Source organism: Paramacrobiotus metropolitanus, unplaced genomic scaffold (genome assembly GCF_019649055.1).
Source record: "Paramacrobiotus metropolitanus isolate TYO unplaced genomic scaffold, Prichtersi_v1.0 Parri_scaffold0000073, whole genome shotgun sequence".
Taxonomy (NCBI): Eukaryota; Metazoa; Tardigrada; class Eutardigrada; order Parachela; family Macrobiotidae; genus Paramacrobiotus; species Paramacrobiotus metropolitanus.
The window spans coordinates 684,459-709,813 of NW_026570293.1; the positions used below are offsets into that span (position 1 = coordinate 684,459).

At 48.3% G+C, this 25,355-nt stretch overlaps 2 protein-coding genes across 3 annotated transcripts; both read right to left on the reverse strand.

Moving 5' to 3' along the window:
- Positions 1-529: 529 nt before the first annotated feature.
- On the reverse strand, positions 530-25,165 carry LOC129594963 (trichohyalin-like). Of its 2 annotated transcripts, XR_008691245.1 has the most exons (3): positions 24,443-25,165; positions 1,988-4,772; positions 530-1,917 (listed from the first exon to the last, which is right to left on the reverse strand). XR_008691245.1 is itself a non-coding variant. In XM_055491832.1 (2 exons), exon 2 carries the CDS (start codon positions 4,756-4,758, stop codon positions 2,056-2,058), a length of 2,703 nt encoding a protein of 900 aa, XP_055347807.1. In that variant the 5' UTR covers positions 4,759-4,772; positions 24,443-25,165; the 3' UTR covers positions 530-2,055. The 2 variants fall into 2 exon arrangements, 1 of the variants encoding a protein (XP_055347807.1); XM_055491832.1 differs by having other exon boundaries at positions 530-4,772.
- Positions 22,143-22,763, reverse strand: LOC129595033 (cilia- and flagella-associated protein 157-like). Its single transcript, XM_055491938.1, has one exon. It carries the CDS (start codon positions 22,761-22,763, stop codon positions 22,143-22,145), a length of 621 nt encoding a protein of 206 aa, XP_055347913.1.
- Positions 25,166-25,355: the final 190 nt, after the last annotated feature.

A 25,355-nucleotide genomic window follows, 5' to 3' on the forward strand; every position in this document is an offset into this window, starting at 1 on the left:
TTCACACACGGTAGGTAAGTGTGGAGCGTTTTGGCAACCGGAATTTAGAACTTTGTTTTCATCCTTTTCAGTTATGGAAAACATTCCTAAATTAGGAAAACTCGCTGATTCCGAGTGCGTAGTTGGTTTTAGTAAGAAAAAGAAACGTTGGCTCGATTTGCTAATACGAGATTTTCTAATACAGTGAAACTTCTCTACTACGTACACCCACCGTTCCTCGCTTCCTGAACGTTACAAAGGGGTGTACGTTAGGTAGGGGCGACTGCCCCTAGGGTGAATAATAACGCCCACCCCCCAGGGGTGAGTTATATATTTGTATGTAGCGCCCGGAGTCGGCGCCGTGTATGTTTTTGGTGCAAGGTCAAGTCGTTGATTTCGTCGTTAGGCGTCGATCGTTTAGTCCTTTTGCGCTTGAGACTGGCATTACGCTCGCGTTCGGTTTCCAGATCATTTTGCTGGTTCAAAAAACTTTGAATGGTAGTGACCGGCAGAATAAATCTTTTAGCAGCACTGCGATAACTGATATGAGCGTGGACCTGGTGAAGGTTCACGCGTAGGAACAGAATTGACGTGATTCTGCCTACCAAAAAGCCTGGCAGTGCTATGAAAGCGCCTACGCTACAGAAAGCGAGAAATGGCGTGACTGCTAGGAATTTATGACAAGACTAAATTCGATAGAATTTCCTCATCGACAACTCCGCATTGCTGACTGCAGCAAGCGTGGAAAATGCGCACGTAGCCGCCACACAGTGCGGGTGCGTGCAGAACAGCGTGCTTCCGCCACGCGTAAGGCGGGCGTGCAGCAAAACACAACAGACTGCCAAAGCGAGGGTGTACGCATGTACGCCTGCGCTCACATGCCTCTGGGAGGGAGGCTGAGCTCCGTCGAAGCAGAATCCACGTCCAATTCCTTGGGATCCTTGACGGCTCGTCTGTGCGATTAATAAAACATCGAGATTTAATCTCTTTTTAACATCACAAATTCCAATTACATGTGTGAATAAAGAGATCTCGGAACAAAAGTAAAAACAGTAAAAAAATATCAACAGAATTCATTATCAAAACGACTAGGATCCTCCGACTCCTAAAGGTCACTGGGTCCTGTCAACCGTAATCCGCTTTGGTCCATTCCGCTCTTTTGAGCAATCTTTTCATCACAATGAGATCCGCTTTAAGGAATAGGGTGCGTATCAAGTACGACTTCTGAATACTGCTTCTTCATCTTTGGAATAATTGCGTATCAAGTACGACTTCTGCAAAATGAGATTCTTCCTCTTGGACATGGAGGGACGTCTTGAAAGACAAGCTTGATGCTTCCTCCCTGGTAAGGTCATTCTCTTTTTCTCGATGACTCTCTTGAGCAGTGAAGTTCTCAAAGGTCATCCCTTTCTCTTTGATGTGCGACTCGTTTGGGCCGTGACGATCCCAAAAGGTCATCCATTTTTCCATGATGAGTTCCGTATTAAAGGTCATGGAGGGACTTAGCCGATTTTTGGCTTTCAAGCAGTTCTGCTTGCCTCCCTTGTAAAGGTCATCCTTCTTTTCAACCATTTTCTTCGGTCGCACATCCTTATCTTTTCCGTGTAGTGCCAATTGACGCGCACTTCTTTTCCTTACCAGGTTCGAGGGCCGGTTAACGCCGTAACTCCTCTTTCTTCTGAGGCCGGTTATCGCCGTAACCTCAACATCTGAAAGTTTTACTCCTATTTTCTTGAACTCTTTCTCTTTTTCACCCTTGTGGCTTCTGTCATTCCGCGAGAGTGTGCCGACTCAGTAGGCCGCAACTACACTCTAAAAGTGACGTTTTAAATGTAATGAGGAAGGCCGGTTAGCGCCGTTACTCTTCCTGCTTCGAGGGCCGGATGACCTCCGTAACTCCCCATATTTCGGATCGCCTTGATCCTCTGCAACAAAACTCTGAAACCAATAGAAACACAAACGATATGACAGTTCAACAAGTTATGTCTCCTTCGCCCTGATACTGTACCTTTATCACCATTCTCGTGCTGCCGACTGATGGCCGTAACTAGCACATCAGCGATGCCCTAAAGGTCATCACTGATCATTTGAACCATTGTCGCGGTTCCGATCGAAACGTCGTCTTTCTTTTTCATTACGATCAGACGTTCGATCTCGAGGTTCCCTTTCCCTCTCTTGCAGCTCGTCTCCTTCGCTCCGGCTGCTAGTAGCACTGTGACGATTTCGGTCACGTCTGCGTTGGATACGGATCAGGTGATCTCTCGCGTCGACCATGCGCGCTTTCAATCCTTCATCATATGGATTGTCTCGTGACCTTTTGCACAATTCGACATAATCCAAGTGCAGCTGCTGGTTTCTTCGTCCACGTCGACTCATTTCATTGTCCTGCGGCTGTCGCGCAAGTTCCGGTCGATAGCTGCTTTTGTTAACGCTGATCTCTTGAATGAATTCATAGACGAAGTCGGATGGCTGAATGAACCGTGTTCCCATCGTGACTCTGATCCGTTCCGCACATCGGTGGGCATGCATTTGTGCTTGACGTCGCAGGCTATCATCGAATTTCATCGCCTTCTGGACGTCTTTTAGCTGCTTCTTGGCCGTTTCCGAAGAATTAAAGTTCGCAACTGGCGTTCCCAACTTTATGACCTGCGCGGTCAGTGCCGGCGGTATCTCCGTGCCTCTTTGAGCGCTCTTTCTCAACTGGTGGTGCGTTTCGTAATGGCCAAGCCTTGCTGCAAAAATCTTTTGGATCGTAGCACGATGATCAGGTGGCGAATCTGGTTTCACCACTAATCCCAACGCAGCCCTTCCTGCGAGGAGTCTCAGCGCCGGATTTACATGGCGTAACACAAATTGTGCCACGTGCAGACGTCTTTCCTTGATGTCTCTATACTGGAACTGTGTCATTCCTGTTGGATCCGGTGTGTCCAACGGTGTTTCCAAGAGACTCAGGTCGATCAAACTGACAAGGCCGCATTCTCTCGTCGGGAAGTAATGAAGATTCGCTGACTCTTGCGTTATGATCAGATCTTCCCATTGCCCATACTCGTACTCCTTCGCATATCCCGAATCGTTGATGACCTGGCGCAAGTTCATGAGAAGCCAGTACACCTTATCGAATTCTTCTTTATTATCCGGAGCAATGCCCACTGAACGGCAAATCTCGTTCGTCTGTTCCATGATGTCGTTCATTTCATATACCAGCTCAATGGTTTGTAGGGATTGTCTCCTCGGAGCCGTGACCTTTGATTGACCTTTCTGGTCGCCCTTCTCTGATTCCGATTCTGGCGGTGCATTACTCGCCGTCTCTGCGCTTGTAAGTTGTCGCTCCAGATCGAAGATGATGTTTCGTCTCGACGGTCGCATGTCCTCGTCTCCATGGACTTCAATGACATTTGAGGATGCTGGACTACATTCCATGACCTCATCCATCTGCTGTGCCGGTTGTTTCTCGGCTGACTTGAACGTTGAACAAACAGAATGAACTACTGATTGCATTCTGCGCGGGCTCTTAGGCGTGCGGTGGCTTTCTGAGCTGGATGACCTTTTGCTGTTGTAAGATTTGTCTCCAAACTCATAATCATCCATATTCAAGTTATCCTGGACCCACTCTTGATCATATGGCCCCTTTGAGGATGTTGATTTACTCGAGCCCTCACTTCTTCCTTCTCGATTCTGTGAATCGCGATTCTGCGTTTCCTTAGCAGCCCGTTCCTTCTCCTGCTGCCTATTACAGGTTTCGTTGATTTTCCTGTATTCCTCCGCCAAGCGCTTTTCTTCCGCTTCTTCTTGGCGGCGCTTTTCTCTTTGTTCTTTTTCACGTCGGATACGTTCTTCATCCCTTCTCTTTTGCTCCGACGTACGCGTATCTCTCGCGTATCCACTGTATCGGTCGTTATGATGTCTGTCCCATGACCTTTCTCGGGAGCGGTCTGATGACCTTTCATAGCCGCGGTTGCGATCATCTCTTTGAGGCGATTTTGGGCGTTTGAACTCCTCTTTCTTGAAGTTCCGAAGGGCCTCAACCACATCTTTCTCTCTTTTTCGAAAGTTTCGCATCCTGTCGATTCGTTCTTCGATCGCGATTTTGATAACCTGGGATGGTCTGTTTCCTTTTGTTAGGTTGACCTTTTCGTCCAGGAAGATTTTGTATTCCTCTTTCGATACCGCGAGTGGATCTTGCAAGATGATGTCAATCTGCTGTATCAGCGACTGTCTGATTACAGCTGCTTCTCCTTCATCTTGTTTCTTCAATATCGCAAATGGGGCAGGTGCGTGACCTTTAGCTGCTTCGGCTAGACCCTTCTCTGCCGCAGCTTTCTCTTTTTCTTCTAGCCGCTTTCGCTCTGCCTCGCGCTTTTCCTGTACCATTCTCATCGTGTCTTCTTCAAACTTCTTCCTGAACGCATCCGCTTCCGGTGTTCTCGGCGGTTCAAGGGTGATATCCCATCCCGGTCTGCGTCCGACCCACATTCTGTATTTATCTTCCAGTATCATCCGGTCTTCTGGTGACAGTTTCATCCATGTGTCTCCCGTAACCAAATGCCGGAACACATCGAGGTTACCCCTTCTCGCCTCTTCTGGTACCACTACTGCTTGGTTCGGTACTGCCACGACGCAAGTCCAGCATGGGAAACGTTCGTTCGACAGGATGTTATTTCGTTTACAATCCGGGCAGTCCTCGTTGTAATTCGTCAAAGGATCCCCCGTGACCTTCTTTACCGCTGGTCTTTGTCCCTTTTTCGCCACGTTCTGGTTGGGTTGGCTCCGTTCAGCCATTCTGATGTCTCAGCCTGCAATCTCAAACATTATAATGCTATGACCTTTACGTTAACCCTTCTCAACGCCTATTTTTACGCCTATAGTAACTAGGCTATGCAGTGCTGAGCTGAGACTTTCTCGTTGTTTCATGATGACCTTTGTCATCCTTCTTTGACTGAACCATTCTCAACTGTATGGTGACCTTTCTCATCTTAGCCCATTCGCTAAGTAAAATAGCCCCTTCGCTAATTCAACTCTTTTTGCAGAGTGTGGTTCGAAAGTAATTTGAGAACTACGGTCTGCTCATTTCTTTCTCTTTTCTGATTCTGATTCTTCTTTTTGTGTGGTGGACCTTCCTCCCACACATGTTCTTCCGTTTTACGCTTTCGCGATCCAGTCGTATTGGTCGACTCCATCCTTCTTCCATGTTCTGATGGTTCCGTCTTTGACCAAACTGTCCAACGCGTTCTGGATCTTGAATCGATCCCCGTTCATATTTTCTTGGCCGGAATCATACTGAACTGCCATGTAATTGGAGAGGTCTTCTGCGGTGAACCCGTTAGTCCCGCCTATGTTCTGCATGGCATCTTTAGTCAAAGCGTCCTTCCAAGCCTGGGGACCTGGTTTCGGTCTCTGCTTTCGTTGTTCTTCCGCCGGAGGAATGTAGTAGTTCGGTTGATTCGTGTTCGTGTATCGTACACCGATCTTTCCTTCTTTATACGCTCTTTTTATGAGCTTGTTGACTTGTGTCCTGCTGACTCCGGCGTCGCCGACTGCTTTTGAAATATCCGTCTTATCCATTTCTCTCGACGGGGCTGCACCGATCGCAGCGTAAATTGTCATCCACGGGACGTTACTCTCGTTTAGCTCGTCGTCCGTCTCCTCTTTCTGCGATGGGGACTGCACTTGCTGTGTAGCTTCTACCGGCGGTTGCGATCCAGTAGGCTGGGCCATCTTCTCTTGACTTGAGCTCGGATGACCTTTCTCCTCGACTCCACTTTGCGCTGAAGTCTGATGACCTTTAGCTGTTTCTTCCGCAGCATGACCTTTAACGTTTTCTTTTCCTTGCGTCGTTTTTTCGTGTGCAGCCTTTAACGGCGTCAATGCCGTTGTCGATCGGTGGATCTTTTGGGTATCCGCTGCTGAACTGGATCCACTTGCCCTTTGGCTTCGTACGGCGGCAAGTGCTTCCTGTACCGACATCGGTTTCGGTGGTCCCACTAACGCAATAGTTTCTTCAGCCGATTTTGGTGCATGCAGTTTCGGTTCATCCTTCTCTACCGTTTCTGCTTCTATTTGTTCAACGACATTTTCTTCAACGACCATTGATTCCTCTATTTGCTCTTCTTTCTCTTTCTTCGATGAAGTTGCCGCTTTTTCACTGTCCAATTTGATCTGACTCAAGATGGGGCATTCCGCATCGAGTCTCGGATCCAATATAATGGTCGTATCTTCGCTCATCTCTTCCTTCTTGTATCGTCTCAGTTCTTCTGGTACAGCGTTCAATGAACTGTATCTGATGGTCACGCCTTTGTGCGGGTTTGTGGTGTGCAGCTTCTTTTCCGCCACCATCTGTGTTAACGCTCTTCCGAGTGACCTTTCAATGGCTGAAGCGTTTCCCTTCTCTTTGCTCCAAACTCCATTGATGAACTGCGCCATACGGTGTTTCGTCGTGCCCATCGGACTGCACATCCCGATAATGGCGCGTTCAATCCGTTCTCGGATATCTGCGTTTGCTGTAGCCAACTTCCGCTCATTATTGTTCCCGGTGATGTACAGCTTCGCTTTGGAGCCATATTTCGGATGTTTCTGGAGGACTTTTCCTGTGCTCCTTGCGTATTCCAGGACGGCGTTGTACTTGCTCTGCGGCAGTCTTTTATTCGTCTCTTCGCAATACGCCTTGACGTCCTTTCTGAATTTCGATGTAACTGATCTCGTCGCCTTTCCCCAATCTGCTGTTGCTCCGATGAGGATTTCGTCAATCTCTTCGATTGTTGTTTGTTCGTTCGACTCGCAGACGAAGAATCGATCATCGTATTCGTCATCCGTGTAATCCAACTCGCTGTCCCCTTCGACAGGTCTCCAGTTCACGATGTCAGCTGCATCGACTCGTCCGATAAGAGTGTTCCTGGCAGTGACCTTTGGTTTCTTCTGTGCATCCATATAATCTGCCAAGCTGGGGTCAGATTTTCTTGTGTCTCTCTGACCTTTCTTTCTTGTATCTTTCTCTTTTATTGACGACTTCGACGATGCGACGCTGACTTCCGATTTCGCCGATTCGACAGAAGTATCCCTTTTCTTCTTCTCTTTATCAGCCTTGTCCTTGCGTTCTTTCATCGTCGACGCATAGATCGGCTGCATCGTCATCGCTTCCTCCATCACCTTGCGTGATTGACCTTTGTCCTTCTCTTCGTCGGTCTCGGCTTGTGACGACCCTGCTTTTGCGTTGATAGCCAATTGTTCTGGCTCAGAGTCCGATTCGGGTTTCTCTCTTTTCTTTTCCATAACTCCCAGTAACTTCGGCTGTCTGACAAAAGTTTCACCGGCGCTACTTTCTCGTGCCGTGCTTTTTACTGGTTTTCTTTTCTTCTTCGGATCTTCTTTCTTTTCTTCTTCATCTTTCTGACATCTCTCGCATTTAGGATCGTTGCATGAGTGCGGTTGAACTTCTCCTGCAATTATCGCTTTGACCCTTTCCGCGCTTCTTACGGGAGTCGGATGTTCCTCCTTCTTGATCTCCCGTTCTCGCGATTTTTCCTTAGTCTCTTGACCTTTCGTTTCTTTCTTCTCTTCGTGACCTTTCTCTTCTGCTTTAATTTGCTCGGGCTGACCCTTCTCAGCCGGTTTCTTGACCTTTTTCGCCCCCGACAGCTTGGTCAGTGTTTCGCCTCTCGAAGTGTAAAGCTGCTTGTACACTTCTCCATGGAAAGGGTCAATATGGGTCAAGCGCATGTATGCTCCGTCCTGGCGTGCTCTTGGCATCATGACGTTAACCAATACTTCGGTTATGGCTTCGAATTCTTCGCGCTCTTCCTCTTGTGGCAGGACCTGCAGTACTTGCTCCACCTCTTGCATGAGTTTTGATGTTTCCTCTTCTTCCTCTTCTGGAGTGAAGCCTGCGTTTGACACCATTTGTCCCGTCTGAGGATCGACCACTTCGATTCTGAGGATCCCTTCTCTTCCTTCTTGATTCATGAATTTATAGTCGATGCGTCGACATGGTGATCCCCTATCGATTTCTTCTTGAGTCTCCATGGCTTCGGCTTGGGCCGGCGGGTCACCAGAGTAATATTTAATGTGCTCTTCCGCCGTCGGGTTAAATTGGAAGTTTTCCGGAAAATAGAGCCCTTTGCCCTTGGAGTCGAAGAGTGATTTCCACTTTCCTTCGTCATCTTTCCAAAAGACTACCAAATAGGCTCGGTCTTCTTCGGCCCTGTGCCTGAGGATACTCATCACTGCTTGTATATTCGCAGCAGTGTCATTCCGCTGGTCCTCTGGCAGGAGATTGAGTATCTTATTAAGGTCACTATACGACTTCTGTGTTTGCCATTCCACTTCTTCAGGAGTCGCATTCGTTCCTGCTGTGGGGATCGGCATGTATGTTGTCGGATCGATAATAAAGCCGTGGACATAACCTTCGTCTCCGTCTGCCATGTGATAGTTGACCTTTAGACATCTGCACACCGTCTCTCTGTATGGCGGTTTTTCTTCATCTTCTACATCTTCCCATTCTCCTTCTTCTTCCGCCTCGTGCCCCTTCGCACCTGACGCCGGATATGCTCCATGCGAGAGCATATCAATCTTTTCGCCTTGCGGGTTATAGAGTTGTTTCTCCATTCTACCCTTCGCATCAATTGTGACCATGATATTCGCCTTCTCTTTGAATGCTGTTTCTCTCAACAGGTCTCTCAGGATTCTTCCTATCATGGTCGGGTTATTCCGTTCTGACTTAATGAGTTCACCAATCGCTTGCTCTGCTGTATCGCTGGCTTCTTTGCACATCAGCTGATATGCGGCTCGGTCAGCTCCTTCCCCCATTGATGGAATTGGTTGATCAGTGTCTCTATGGACTAGGAATGCGCTGACTACTCCTTCCGTTTTATCTTTAAGCCGGAAAACTCTGGTGTGCGATCTACACTTTGTTTCTCGAGCTGCGCCCCTTCGCGTGCTCGCGCCAGGATGACTTTTCGGTTTCTCTTCCTGACCGGTGTGCCCTTCCTCCACCGGGAGTTGACCTTTTTCGTATTTCAATTTGGATTGAGTTTCTCTCGCTGGGCTGGCACGCGATGATCCTGATTGTACTGCCGATGTCGTACGAGACCTCAATTCCATAATTTCTCTGTCGAGTTTATCCCTTTCTCTCAACAGTTCTCGAGGCTGAAACAGGTCATTCCTCGTTCGCTTGGCCGTATGCTCTTCCTTAGTATGCTCTTCCTTAGCCGGAGTTTTGACTCCTCTCTCCTGTTCTTCTTCTTTTGGTTCCGGGGGAATGAGGTTCATGAAGATCAGTATCGTCTTTACTGCGCTTGGCCATTCCCTGTTGCGCAACACTGGATTACTGTTCTTCAGTGTTCTGATTTCAACACCTCTTTCTTTTCTCAACTCTTCCGCCTCGTGTTTATCCAGTTTCATGTGGAGGTGGGTTCCCCTGGTTATCTTGTGAGTTCTTCGAGCCGTCCTGTACTGATCTTGATTATCGTTGATATCGTTATGCAGCTGGACGAACTCGCGGCATTTTTCATTAAACTCCGCCACAGCCTTCTTTTCTTCCTCTGTGAGGGTGACCTTTGGATCCATCACAATGTTGTACTGCGGATCCGTTTCTGTGATCGGGTCGTTGAATCTGGGTGCATTTAACACTGCCCACGGAATACTTCCAGTCGATCTTGGCGAGTGGATTCGGACTGGTGTAAGTGATGGGATCTCCATTCTCGTTCCCTGGCCACTCGTCGACGCCCTCGGAGTAAACGGCTGACCGCCCCTTCGCGGTGTGTTCTGTCTATCTCCCGGGAAACGATGACCTTTTGACGGTTTTGGTGTCCGAAATTGCCCTTGGCCTTGCTGAGGGTTAAATCCCTGCATCTGATTAGGGAATCCTTGCATCTGGTTCGGAAATGGGGCCATTCCGCCATATCCGAACTGACCTTGCATCGGTTGACCTTGATTCATCATGGGCATATTTTGGCCATACATCTGTGGGAATTGCTGGAATGGGAAGTTCTGTCCCATCATTCCTTGATTCGGCATCATCTGATTTGGCATCATTTGGTTTGGCATCATCTGGTTTGGCATCATCTGATTTGGCATCATTTGCCCTTGGGGCCCGACCTGCGTGCCGTAAGTCCCCCACGTGTTCGAACTCATTCCCACGTCGGATTGTTGATACGTAGTAGACGGGTCGTATCCCCCTTCGTACGTTCCTTCCGTATTCATTGAATCGTCATATAAGTCCGGGTCCTGAATCGTTCCGCTCATCGATGACGGCGTTCCCGGATTCCAATAACTTCTGCCACCTTGACCTTCCATTTTTCAGCTTATCGTTAAACAAACCTACTACGACAACGAAAATGACTCCGATTAGCAGGTTTATTTCTGATGACCTTTACGCCGTCCCAACTTCCAGTCTTAATATCATAAACTCCTATAAGCCTGATTTTCGGGTTTATTTGTTTTCGTCCTTTAGTTATCCGATCAAGTAATGCTTTGTCGGCTTCATCTTCGTCTTGGACTTCTCCTCTCAGAATCTGTTCTGGAGTCGGCTTCGGAGTTTTCTTCATTTTCTTGACCTTTCGCTTCTCAATTTCGTTCGCGATCCGTTGGCCAAGTTGGTCGGCTTTTTCTTTGACGGCTTTTATTTGTTCCGCTCTTGAGAGGTCATCTTTGACGCTGGTAGCGGAGCATGGTTCGAAAGTATCTTGAGGTTTACGCTCTGCTACTCTGCGAGCAGGCTCATCCATTTTCGCTCTTGAAAGGTCATCCCTAACGTTAGTAGCGGAGCGTGGTTCGAAAGTAGGCGCCACTTGAGATCCATGCTCTGCGCTTTCTTTATCCTCATTTCGGTGTGACCTTTCATTTTGCTCAATCGTGGTCAAGTTCCCCGCTTCTTGATTAAGCTTCATCGTGACTGGCGTCTCAAAATCTTTAATCTCTTTCTTCTGTCGTCCTCTCTTTTTCTTAACTGGCTCTTCCGCCTCTTTTGGCTCTTCTGCCTCGTTTGGCTCTTCTGCCAAATCAGGTACAGAGCGTGGTTCGGAAGTATGCTGACGACTACGCTCTGCTTCATCTTGACCTTTCTCAATTATCTCCGAAGCTGCCCTTTCAGCTTGACCTTTCTGAACCGGTAACGGTGGATGCCACGGTTTCAGACGATCCACCGAAACGACTCGTAGGTCCGGTTCCTTCACCGCATCTTGCTCGATGACCTCGACTTCGTTCGGTCTCGGAAAACTGAGAATCTTCCACACTTTGTCATATTTATTCTTGAAGTCGGATTGGTTTTCCTTCTTTCCTTGCTTTGTATCTTTCGGGAGTCTAATTAAGACTCGATCTCCGACTTTGAATTGCGGCTCTGACTTCTTCTTGTTGTAGATTTCCGCGTGCTTTTCGTAAGCATCTTTGATGTTGCACTTCGCCACTTCTTCTGAAAAGGTCAAGTTCCTTTTCATGGTTTCGACCCATTCGTCTGGTGCACCGTAGTCGTCAGGAACGTTCGTCTTCGTCACTACGTCTTCTGGCATGGTCATTTCTCTCCCGTGAAGCATGTAGTACGCTGAGTACCCCGTCGTTGCATGTACTGCACGGTTCATTGCCGATATGACGTAGGGAAGATACTTGTTGAACTTCCTTTCATTTCCCGCTTTTAGGTACTGCGACAATCCATCACTGATGGTCTGCATCTGCCTTTCCACCTGTCCTTGACCTTCAGGATGGTATGCTGTTCCAAACGTGTGTTTGATTTTGAACACGTTGGTGACCTTTTTCAGTACTTCTGCGGTGAAATGCCTTCCGCGATCCGTATGGAGAATATGTGGCGCTCCGTGCACCAGAATTACATGCTTCACAAAGATTTTTGCGAATTCCTTTGCAGTAGCTGTTTTCATTGGCTCCGCTATGACATACTTCGTCAGCTGGTCGATGAAGACCGCAATGTATTTGTATCCTCTTTTCTTCGTTGGAAGTAGGGGTCCTTTCAGATCCGCGTAGACTCTGAAGAATGGATGTCCGACTTTGATCTCTTGGAGCTTTCCAGGCGGACACTTCCTTGGCGTCTTTATGAACTGGCATCCTTGGCACGCGAGGATGTAATTCTTGACATCTGTACTCATACGGTCCCAGTAATATCTGAGCCGGATCGCTGTCAGCGTCTTTTCAAAGCCAAGGTGACCTGCTGCTTTTTCATCATGCAGTGCATGGATGATAGCCCTTCTCATTTGCAGCGGTACCACATATGTCCTTTCCAGTCTTCCTTTCTGGTCTTTGACGCGATACAGTATGCCGTTCCATAACTGGTAATGCGTCTCAAACTTTGACCTTTTGTCTGCGTCTTGCAGGTGCTCCAATTCATCGATGATCATTGCCAAGTGCGGATCTTTTAGCTGCTTATTCCGCAACTGCAAATTCGTATCATCTTCTTCTTCTTCGTCTCCTTGTAGGTTGACGATGCGGACTACTGCAGTGCTGAGTTCATTCCAATCTTTGATGACCTTGCATCTCGGAAGAGGCTTGTGACCTTTCTCGATTTTCTTTGAGAATCTCAGCAATCTGATGGGACACTCTTCCGGAATGTATTCGGAGAGAATTTCTGCTTCGCGAAGGTCATTCTGGTCTACCATTTTCTGACCGTATTTCGTGACCTTTCCATCTTTTCGTTCGGAAGCTTCTTTTCTCACTCTGTTGACCTTTATCTTGGTAGCAGAGCGGGGTTCGAAAGTAAGACGACGACTACGCTCTGCTTCATTTATGCTCGAGCGCGTGTCCGACTTAACCCTTCTCATGTCGGCTTTCAGCCGTTCTTCCCTTTCTTCGGCTAATTGTACGAAAAGTTGCCAAACTTCAATCGGAGGTTCTTCTCTGTTGAGTTCGTTCTTGTAATCTTCGAAGTTTGGGATTTCATCATACTCTTCTTCGTTGCAAGTGGGACCTTCAATTGGCGCTCTTGAAAGGGCATCTGCGTTGTCGCAGTATTTGCCCGGCTTGTATTCGATCTTGAATCGGTGACCTTGAAGTGCCAATGCCCATCTTGTCAATCTTGGATTCATACATGATTTGTTCGACTCCGATCTTAAGAGGTTCGTCAAAGCTTTGTGATCCGTTCTCACTGTGAATTCGGAGTAGTCGATGTACGACTTGAACTTTCTGACGGCGAAAACTACCGCCAGGCATTCCCATTCTGTTACTCCGTAATTCTTTTCCGCTCCATGCAAAACGCGGCTTGCGTATGCAATGGGATGTCCATCTTGGGACAAGATCGCACCTAGCCCTTCCTTTGATGCGTCGCACTCGATCACTGTCGGCTTTGTCGGATCGAACTTCTTCAATACTGGATCCTTGCATAGCGCTTCTTTAAGGTCATTGAATTCTTGGTCATGGATTGCTGACCAATCTCTTTTGATGTTCTTGTCATGTCTTAGCAATTCGTAGAGATGCGCCGTCTTTTGCGCGTATCCAAGGATGAACTTTCGGTAATAGTTCGCTAATCCGAGGAATGACCTCAACTGCCGTTCAGTTGTCGGTTTCTTTTGGCCATTAACTGCCATGACCTTTTCGGGATCCATTTTGATACCATTCTCGCTTAGGATATGCCCCAAGAATCCCATTTCGCGCATGCCAAATTCGCATTTCGTCGGCTTGATTGTAAAGCCTGCGTCGACCAAACTTTGAAGGACATTCCTTAAGTTCTGCATGAAGATCTCCCAGGTCTTCCTGCGAAGATCACGTCATCGATATAGCCGAAAACGCATCCCATTCTCTTTGCGTTCGACAAGACTTTATCCATACAAAGTTGAAAGGTCGCAGGTCCATTGCAGACTCCAAAAGGCATTCTTTTGAAACGGAACATTCCGTCCTGCGTGACGAAAGTTGTCTTATCTTTCGAGGCTGGATCCATTGGGATCTGCCAGAAGCCACTTTGTAAGTCCATCTTGCCGTAGTACTTGTTTCCCGCGCATGCGTCAAGCAGTTCGTCTGGGTTCGGCAGTGGATAGTTGTTCTTTTTCGTCAGCTTGTTCAGCAAAATGTAATTGACGCAGAATCTTGTTCCCATAGTTCCGTCGCCATTCTTCTTTGCGGCGAGTACGACCGGAAAACTCCATTCCGCATCGGATGGTTCAATGACATCTTGCTGTAGCATCTCTTCGATGTGCTTTGTGATGAATTCACGACCTTTCCAACTTGTTCTTGCTGGATTGCATTTAACCGGTTTGGCATCGGCTGTGTCAATAGTGTGCGTTACCCCTTTGACATCGCCATACGGTTTCTTTGACGTGGGGAGAACTTTCCAAAACTCCCAAAATGCGTTTCGCACGTCATTCTTTTGTTCCTCAGTTAGGTCTGGTCCTAACTTTAATCTTTCAATTATGTCGTTCAGTTCTTCTTTCGTCTTTGCGTCCACTTCAGGATCTTCAAGTATGTTTTTCACGACGGTAGCCGAGTTGACCTTTACATTCTCGAGGTGTTCGTAATGTTCTACGTAACCGAGAAATTGGCCCTTCCTTACGGTCTTTCGGCTTTTGCTTCGGTTTTCGATAATGATTTCGAATCGAGTGCCGTTATGGTCCGTGACTCCCGTTCTCGGTTGGACTTCATTATCCTTTTGAGGAGTTGCTGTATACATCAGCTTCTGATTCCGTGGCACATGAACGCCCATCTTGACCTTTACGCGTGTGCCAAGGTTTGGTCTCAGCTTAACTCGTTGGTCGCTGTAAACCTTGATCGCTCCTTCTGGGATTCTTGCTTTCTGCACTTTAATTCTTCGAACAATGATCTCTTTCTCTTGTTGTTCGTTCTTTTCATCGTCTTCGTCGAGGTCAAGCAGATCTTCTTGATCCGAAAGGTCACTCACTCCAGAATCTTCAGAAGTGGTCGAGTTATCGCTCGTGCTCGAAAATTCCGAGTCGGATTCGCTGCTATTGTTAGCTTCAAGCTCTTGACCTTTGCTCTTTTTCTCAATTGGTCGCTCGTCGACGCCTTCATCTTCACTTTCTGTTGTAAGGTCATCGCTTTCATCCTTGGAAGCGCTAAGTTTTTTAGCTTTTCGTTTTTCGGGCAGAGATTTGTCCGTTTCCTTGGACTTCCGTCCGTTTCGTGCAGCTATCCTTGGATTTGTTCGTGTTGCACGAATCCTTGCTCGTGACCTATCCCTTTCATCGTCTTCCGAGCTATCATCTGCTTGAGCGGTATTCTGTGACCTTTTTGCTTTTCCAACTGGCGGTCCTTCCTCGCCAGTTTCAGGTGACCTTTCGTCAACTTTCGGAACTGACCTTTCTGGCTCCTCTTCCAGCATCGCGTTTAGTGACCTTTCGTTCTTCTCGGTTGGTGGCCCTTCCTCACCGTTACCGAGTGACCTTTGTAGTGAAGCCACTAACGACGCTGCTTTCTTCTCTTGCGGCGACATTTGAGCCTTTTTTGCCTCTGTTACCGGGATTCCGTTTTCCTTATCCCGAAACGCCTGGTTCAGTTCCTTGATCATCTGAGCCAACTCATACGCCGTGTGCGTTGGTTCCTCTTCTTCGGCGCCTGTGCCGTTTTCTTGAGCAGCACTTGTGCTGACCTCTTGTTCTTTTCTTTGGTTTCTTCGGCGCTTGTGCCGTTATCTTTGTTCTTTTCTTCTTCGGCGCTTGTGCCGTTTTCTTTTTCAGCGCTTGTGCCATGACCTTTCGGTCTCTTATCGCCGATAAAGACGCAATTTGCCATCAGTTCTTCTGTAGTCCAGTCATTGTTCGGTACCGTCTCATACATGCACCAAGTATCTCCGCCTCTTTCGGGATACTCCACTCCATCTGGATCTGGTGCAAAGGTCACCTTCTTTTTCTCGGATAGCCAAATAATCCAAGTTCGCGTCTTTTTCGCGTGACCTTTAATTCTGGAATTTCTCCTGTGAATATCGGTACTTCTTCGAGGATTTTGCCCCATTGTTTATTCCATTCTCGTAAGCTTCCCTTTTTGAGGCAGGCCTGGTAAAGGTCAAATAATTCGTACACTACTGTGCCGAGTCCAATTGGGAAAATGATTGCTCGTCCTTGACCTTTCCATAGATAATTAACTCTGAATTCCCAAAATAAGTCAACTCTCGCTTGCTCCCATATTTCGTTCTCTTCCATTGCTCGTCGCCTTTCTCTGTCGAGCTTTGTAATCGGGTTTGTATACCACGGGTCGCTTTTATCCGCCTTTTCGGGAATGAAGTTGTCCGCTTCTTGCTGCCAATGATGGAGCCACTTCCCTCTGGAGATGATGTAGTTCTTGACTACCGATAACCATTCTCGATAACATTGCCAAAGGTAAGTTGCTTTTGACAGTTCCGGCATGGGAAGTGTTCTCATAATCGACTTGACCTCTATTTCTTCTTGTCTTTTATGACGCGCAATTGCTGCATTGCATTTCGGCCATTCCGAAAGGTCATCTTGTGTCATTTCTTGCATGCATTTTGCACATCTTTCTTGAGGTCGCGCTATCGAAAGGTCATCGCTGTCGTGCCAATCGTGATGGCAAGAGGTTGCTCTCTCTTCCGCAGTCCATTCTCTTGGTTTGCGGGAAATGACGCGATTGTTCCCTTCCGGCATCCGTTGTCTCGGTTCGGGACGGACGATAACTCGCTTATCCGTTTCTCCGGAATCGGTATCTGTCCATTCGTCATCTTTTTCGATTTCGATTACGCTGTTATCTGATGATATTTCGATGACTTCGATTTCTTCATCTGCAGAGCGTGGTTCGGAAGTAAGACGACGACTACTCTCTGCTACCTCTTTGCGCAGGCGCGTGTCTCGACCTTTCATCCGCCCTCTTGCTTTATCACGTGGTTCGAAAGTGTGTTGAGCACCATGCTCCGTTTTCCTTGCATCCAGTTGCTTTATGGCTTGATCTCGTATTTCCGAGAATAGTGCTCTTTCGTCGCTGTTCATCAGTCCTGGCTCTGTCCTGGGCCCAACCATTCTCGTGCCCAGTGCCTCTGGTACTGGGAGTAGCCTTGACCACTCCATTCCTGGCACTAGCGACTGTTTCTTTGCAATCAGTGCTTCTGCTTGCATTATCTTGATTTGTTTCATCGTTGGTGACCTTTGATTTCCTTTAGACTTCGGTGACCTTTTGCTTTTTCCAGCATTTTCTAATCCCTGTGCCTCTGGTACTGGGATTAGATTTTCACCATTCTCATTTTGCTTATTTTCCTTCGATCCCTGTGCCTCTGGTACTGGGATAGCCGTTTGCCCCGAATTATTTCTTGGTTGAAGTTCGGTGACCTTTCCTGCATTAACTTTTGCGGATGATTTCGGCTCGTCGTCTTCAGCTTCAGTTTCTCTTTCTTCCTCGTCGTGTCCGTCTATCAGGACGAATTTCTTTGCGAGGAAGTCGAATCCCAGTAGGACTTGGACGTCGTCTGACGCTGGTCTGACGTAGAACGAGTGTTGACTCGTTTTCCTTCTTAAGGTCACTGGTGCTACGCAGTAGTGCGTTACTTCAAAGCCTGACGTTCCACTGATCCCTTTGATCATCACCTTCTTTTTCGGTGGAAGTCTGACAGTCTGGAGGCCGTTTCTCTCACAGAACTGTTGACAAATCAAAGACGTCTCGGCGCCAGTGTCAAGCATTGCCATGACCTTTATTTCCAATTTTGACTTCATGTGTATAAGCTTCGATCCGTTTCGGTAAGTTTCCATCTTCGAGTTTCAAGACTCTTATTCGACACTTGACTGGGATTGGTGCAGCATGCTTGCTCTCTATCAGACCTTTTGAGCTCCAACGATCTATCCGTTTCGGTACGTCGGGTCGCACATCTGAGAACTTTTCGATCCTTTTTGACTTCGGTAAGATATTCGCTTGCTCCTTCGCAGCGTTTTCTTTACCCGTGACCTTTGCCACTTCGCACGTTAAACCCTTCTCTTGTGCGTTCTCGTGACCTTTTATCACTTGCGCAATAACTTCGTATTGTGACCTTTCATTGCGCACATCTTTGGACGGTTTTTCTTGCAACTTTGCCATTATCTCTTGTGTAATTTCATCCGCAAAGGTCATCTCGTCATCTTCACTCTTTTTCTCTGGTGACCTTTCGTACACAACCATCTTATGGTCGTTTTCTTTCATCCATTCCGTAATCTTTTTCGCAATTTCGTTATTCGTGCGAGTGGGATCGATTTGAGATGACAATCCGTCAGTTCTTGGCGGTGACCTTTCGTTGTCATTCCGGATTGCTTCTGTCATGTCGTATGACTTCTCCTTTTGCGGAGTTTGCGCAAAGTCCGGTGACCTTTCTGGTCTTGACATGAAAAATCCACCATTTAGTGACCTTTGTAAAGGTACTTTCTCGCCATACTGAGGCGGTAGTTCACCCTTCTCAATCCGCTCTCGAAACTGACGGTTATTTTCGTCGCATTGGACTTTCTCTTCCCAGTACTCTTGTACTTTCGGTTGTGAAGCTTTAACCGTTTCCTCGAGATGCTTTCTCATCCGCCAGTCTTGTTTCTCTCTTTCTTCCCAGTAAGCTTCTCTGGAGATTCTCACATCTTGCGGTGACCTTTGTGGCGGAGGAACTGGTTTCCACATACCGTGCCGTCCATTCGGCCTGTAAGCGACTTTTTGCCACTCATTCTTCTGTTGTAGAGTGTTTGCCTCATCGAGAGAGTCATCTGAGACTTGCTGTGCCCCTTCGCTCTGTTTCACTGTTTGCTGCGCCATTCGCAGAGTCAAGTTACTTTCTTGACCTTTCGGTTCATCGGCGACTTCACCGTGACCTTTCTCTTTCAGTGACTCTTGAGTCTGCTGCACTGGCAATCTCTCGTGACCTTTCACTTCTTCAACTCTCGCTTGAGGTGACCTTTCGGTCTCTTGCGCTCCTTGCGCAGTCACGGCCCTTCTGTGATCTTCCTCGGCAGCTCTTGCTTGAAATACTTTTGCCATCTGCTCAAGGAATTTCGGTCTATCCGGACCGCCTTCGTGCGTTCGTTGTACGGTTACGGTCATTCCGTCAACTTCAAACGTATTTTCGACGAACTTTCGGAATCTCGCGTGATGTGTTTCATCATCCTCTTCGCTTGAGATTTCCGCTTGCGTCTTTCGCAGAGTAGCTTCACTCTTCCTCGCGGTTGCTTTCCGCGGTGACCTTTGGGTCTGCTGTCCTTGCAGCGTCACGTTACTTTCGTGACCTTTGCTCGCAGTTACTTTCTGCGGTGACCTTTGGGTCTGCTGTCCTTGCAGCGTCACGTTACTTTCGTGACTTTCTTGATTTGCAGTTACTTTCTGCTGTCCCGGATGCAGAGTTGAGGCCCTTCCGTCAACCCTGTTCCCCGCAGTTACTTTCTGCGGTGACCTTTCGGTCGGCCCCGGCTGAGTCAAGTTACTTTCTTGACTCCCCGCAGTTACTTTCTGCGGTGACCTTTCGGTCAAATTCTTCCGTCCTTGCGGCAATCTTTTAACACCCTTCTCTTGACCTTTACGAGCCCCTTCGCTCGATTTCGAGTTACTTTCTCGAATCCTCGGATTTCTTTTCCGGGTCTTTGCGTTACTTTCGCAGCATCCCTTTCTCGCTGCGGTCCTTGCCTGCAGCGGAGCACCTTGCTCCTCTATATCCGGTGGTTTCGGTTCCGGACGATCAGTAGGCTCACCGGCGCCTACTGACCTTGAACGTTTCCCTGGGCCATTCCCTGAACCGGCGCACCTTGCGCCTGACCGGCACCATTCGCCGGGGCGAAGTTAAAACCTCCGCCTTGCTGACCGAAACCGTTCTGGTTCCCACCGACGAAGCCGCCTTGCTGCCCGCCGAAGTCGCCCTGGCCACCTTGACCGGCGAAATTGCCCTGGCCACCTTGACCGGCAAAATTCTGGCCACCTTGACCACCATTATTCCACTGGCCTCCTTGACCAGCACCGTTCCATTGGCCACCTTGACCACCACCATTCCATTGGCCACCGCCGTAATTTCCGCGATTGCCGCCGCGGCCTCTGCCTCTACCTCGGAAGCCGCCTCTAACCGGGCCATATCCGCCGTTTCCTCCGCCTTGGCCACCTTGACCGGCGAAGTTGCCTTGGCCTCCGAAGTTATCCTGGCCGCCTTGACCTCCGTTGTTCCACTGGCCACCTTGACCAGCGAAATTCCCTTGGCCGCCAAAATTGCCCTGGCCTCCTTGATTGTTGTAGTTGGCCTGGCCACCTTGACCGGCGAAGTTCCCTTGGCCACCTTGACCAGCATACCGACCGCCTTGGCGTGATTGTGGCACGTATCCGTTTGCTATTGCGTTGCGCCATCCGCCATGATTGTTACGCAGCATCAACCATTCTTCATACACGACCCGGTTGGGGTTCTGATTCCACGGTGTTCCCGCGAACGAACACGCTTGTGTGTAGTGGTTGCCGTACATGCAGTTCTGGCATGTCAGCGCGTTATTGACCACCCATCCGTCGATCATGGTGAACAGGCGCTCTACTCGCGACCCGTATCGTGGTCCTTGATTTCCTTGTCCACGGTTCGGTCGGAAGTTTCCTTTGATTTCCTCCGCCACCGTTGAATCCCTGGCCAGCAAAGCCCGGGTTCGCCTGAGCCATTCCTTGACCACCGAGCCCTCCATTCAGGGCATTTCTCTGCACGTTTCCTTGTGGATTCTGTTTCGGCCTTGCTGCTTGCTGAGCTGATGCTTGGATCGCCGCGATCGCAGGCTTGGTTACTTCTTGGACGGCCGTTTGGATCGCCGCGATCGTCGCGTACGATACCTGACCTTCATTTCGACCGTTACCAAAGGTCATCTCTTGAGTGCCTAACGGCGGGAATTCCGTATTGTATCCTGACGCCTGCGCCGAGCACGACTGGTTCTGTCGCCCATTCGCGACTTCTTCGATCTGGCCCGATCGGATGATCACGCAATCATCTTGGACTCGATTGCCTCTCGTGACCTTATACTTTTCTTCGCCAGTCGACCAGGTGCGGAAGAATTCCTTGATATCCATTGGGTTATGGAATTTCTGTGCTCGGAGTGCCTTATAAAGGTCACTGTCATTCTTACATCCTTGAATCAGGAATCCGATAGCCTGCTTCTCAGTTATGATCCGTTTCGACTTGAAGCGCATGATCGCCTGATAGAACTGGTCAAGCGTTTCTTTGCCAGCCTCGAACTTTCTCGTCATCGCTTCTCTTAAGGCGTTGACCCCTTCGTCACGATCGCCAAAATGTTCTTTGAACTTTGTCATCCATTCATCGACGGTTAACTCTTCCGCCTCTTCTTCGTCATCGATTTCTCTTTCCGCGTCAAACCATGCCTTCGCGTCCCCTTTGACTGCGTTGGCGACTTCCAGCATCATTGCTGCATCCGAAAGGTCATACGTCTTCTGAGTCTCCTTGACCTGACGGATCCAACCAAGTAAAGCTTCTCGGTTGCCGTTGTAGTCGATCAACGCGGATTTCCGGGCCATGGCTCTCATGTAACCTCTGAATTCCCGTTCTTCGCGACGGAGTCGCTGTGCCTCAGCATGGTATTCCGCGCGGTATTCTCTTTCTCGCCTCTCCTCTTCACGAGCTACCCTTTCCTGCTCGTTTTGGCGAACTCGTGGATCTTCATGATTATCTGGTTGATGGTCAGATTTGTAGACGATTGTTTCCCTCGGTCCTGTTTCTTGTTGCCGAGGATTGACCCCACCGGTCGGTCCTGAGTGCCCCTTCGCCAACTCAGTATCGTCGGTGACCTTTTCAGCTTTGACCTTATCTTTATCATGGCCGTCGCCTCGGCCAGTCCCCGTCTTTAAGGGAGCTTGGAAATGAAAGCTACCTTCGACGGTGTGGACTTCACCGTATCCAGGGGGCGGAGATTCGATTCGTTCCGGCTGTTGGATCTCAGTTTCCTTCTGTTTTGCCGAGCGTTTGAGAGTCTTGATTTCTTCGTCTCTTTGTTTAATTGTTTCTTGTAGCTGTCTCACGGTTTCATTTGCGTCCTTCCGCAGTTTCTCGTAATCGTTGTTTGCTTCGGTGACCTTTCTCATTTGCTCGAGGATTGTACTGGCCCTGTTATCAAGGGTCTTATCGAGATCCATTTTCGCTGCTTTTAGGATCTCAGCTTCTGCTTCCAATCGTGTAATACGATCCGCTCTGTCTGCGAGGGTCCTTCCTCTCGCTTGGCACTCTTCCTCAACTGCTTTCAGTTGGACTTTTAGTTCCGTAATTTTATCATCCTTTTCCATTACGGAAGTAGCCAATCCGACTGATTCATCGCTCAATTTGGCGATCTCTTCTTTTGTTTTTCATTTTCTGTCTTTCCTTCTTTATTCACGACTTCTAGCACAGTGACCCGTTCGTCACACCGTTGTGCTTCCTTCAACCACTTCTTTGCTTCTTTCTTTTGGTTGTCGATTTCGTCATTGAGTCGCTTGAATTCAGTTTTTGTTATTTCAGCCAGTTCAAGCAGTTCCTTTGCTGCTTGATCTCTCTGGCTTTCCGCTTCGTTGTGTTTCCTTTTCATCTCTTTTAATTCTGTTTGTAACGTGTTGACAAGGTCTTCGCGTAATTTAAGGTCATCCTTCAGTTTCGAGATGTCAGCCGTCAAGCTGGTGACCTTTCCGGTGAACTTCGTCGCATTTGCTAGAGATTCGTCACGTTTTTTCTCGGCCTCCTTGACCTTTGACTGTAAAAGGTCACGCTCATTTTTCAATTCTGCTATTTCCTGTGACCTTTCAGCTGCTTCCTCGGACAGACCGTCTTCTTCTGCGGTGAGTATGCCTTCCGCGTCTCGATCTTCGACCATTTTCCTTAGATCTTCCGCCGCTTGTTTCTGAACTTCAAATCTAACTTTCCATTGTTGCGCTTCGTCTTCGAGCGTGACCTTTTCTTGCTCCATCACATACAGCCTTGCTTCGACTTCGATAGTTTTATTCCGTTGTTCTCGAATGGCAGCGAATGCTTGGCTCTCTTCTCGTCAAGTAGCTGCTCGAGATCCTTGACACGCTGCTTTAATCCATTCATTACGGATGTTTTTGGTGATGGTGACCTTTGGTCCCGGTCGTCGGTTCCTCCTGACGCCATTCCTTCAAAGGTCTCTTCTGGCTTGTCCTGGAAGGTCGTATCAAACATCCCTTTCGTTAAGTTTGCCTCCTTCATTGCCGTATGGAAAGACGTCTGTACTGTCGTTTCGTCTTCATCGTCAGTGTAAAACTTGTCACTTGACGCGGGGCTGGTACCGTTCTCTTCCAGCTGTTCTTGTAAGAACAGTGAGTTTTCCGAAAGGTCATCCTGTTTGACCTTTCCCTCGTCGATCAGCTCGTTGCTGCTGACGGCGCCACTACCTTCGGTGACCTTTTGACTGACTTCGTCACTTCCCTTCTCAACTTGATCCGCGTTTTCCTCCTTGACCTTTTCGGCCGACCGTGCCATTCCTCCGGTCTCGGCCTTCTTGTCATCTTTGTTCTGTCCATCTGAAGCCGTTCTCTCTTCGGTGACCTTTGCTTGGTCTACCGTGTTATCTCCGACATGTCGTTCGGAGCTTTTTCCATTTCCGTCACTCGAGCTTTCGTTCTGAGTTTCCCTCAGGGCCGTTTGATATGTGGCCTCTGAGCCTCTGGTGTCCTTCCTCCCAAAGGTCTTTTGAGCTCGAGTTGCTCTTTCATGTTCCACGGGCCGTGTGTACGGCTTTAGTTTCCGTTCGTAAGGGTTTTCTAACCCCTGAGACCGTTCTCTCTGACTGCTCGATGAGACCGGTTCATTACCGTCTGTGTCTTGGTCCATATCTTTGGCTTCCGTTGATGATCGGATAACTTGGACGATGCTAATAATGTTTCTGACACGTGTGTTAGTTTTAGCTACGTAAGCCCCTTTACACGTCAACAGAAACAAGTGCTGTCCTAAAGGTCACCTTCTTTTGTATCAGCTCAATTTTACTAAAGGTCGCTCTGCCTCAAAAATGCTAAGTCCCTTCTAAAGGTCACTTCCTTTAGTAAAATGAGATTAATTTCCCACTGTTTCAGCTTAATAGCTTACTCCGTCGCGTTATAGGTCACTTTTTCCTTCAGAACTTTTCTGTTTTAAAGGTCACTATCAACTTCGTTCTAGAACGTCTAACCTGAGAATATTTTTCGATTTTATTGAGAAATCAACTTAGATTTCCTCAGAATAAACGTTATTTATTCAGCTTTCAACTTTTAATAAAGGTCATCATTCTCGTCGAAATTTTTGGTAAAGGTCAACTTCTCGTCAGTCGATTCAGAAAATTTTCTCAGCTGGCTACGTCACGATCTTAAGTGCCGTGCGCAAAAACTCCGCCTCCTATCGAAATCTCAGCTTCTAATTGGCTAATTTCCTAACTACGCTACTGCGCCAATCACAGTGCGAATAACTGACCAATCAGAAACGTTGTTTTTCAGATTATAAGGCAGAGTGACGTCACGTCGAAAATCGAAAATTTTAGCTAGCGCGCCGTGCGCAAAAGTACCGCCTACTTTTTCGCTCAGCTCATCACCGACCAATAAGAATTGAGGATTTTACCAATCAGCCAATAGCTAAATTAATAAACGAAAATCTGACCTGATCGTCTCCGTGATCCAGAAATCGATCCTGCGCGTCCTTCCGCGATTCCTCCAATCCTCCAGCGATTAAGCTGACTTCTCCTGGGCCAGCCGATAACCCCTTCCGTTTCGCCTCAACGGGACGCAACGGTGCGTCGACCAAATAGCTTGCTGGCTGCGGGTCTTCTGTCGCGCCTTAACGTTGGCAACGACAGGGGCGCTCGATCACCCTTTTGGGAGAGCGCGTATAATGTGTGTGCGCTCTACTCAGTAGAGACGCACCTGAAACTCCACACCCGACAGCCAAAAGTGGCTTGCCCACTCGTGCCCCCTTCGGGCTTCTGCCTCTTGCGGCGATCTTTCTCGGCGCTTGTGCCCCTCCAATCAAAGCTACTTCAGTAGCCTTGATCGCGTCAGGTCAGTACAGCGTGCTCTACTCAGTAGAGACACACTGATGCTGATCTGCTGAGATCCAAACGCTCCTTCGCCACCGATCAGTACGCGAGCCCTTTCTCGCGGGAGACTTCTTCCACACCTCGTCAAATGGACGGGAAAAACTTCAGAGATTATTCTGGAGAAACACGACTCTTGCTACCATATGAGCGTGGACCTGGTGAAGGTTCACGCGTAGGAACAGAATTGACGGAATTCTGCCTACCAAAAAGCCTAGCAATGCTATAAAAGCGCCTACGCTATAGAAAGCGAGAAATGGCGTGACTGCTAGGAATTTATGAACAGACTAAATTCGATAGAATTTCCTCATCGACAACTCCGCATTGCTGACTGCAGCAAGCGTGGAAAATGCGCACGTAGCCGCCACACAGTGCGGGTGCGTGCAGAACAGCGTGCTTCCGCCACGCGTAAGGCGGGCGTGCAGCAAAACACAACAGACTGCCAAAGCGAGGGTGTACGCATGTACGCCTGCGCTCACA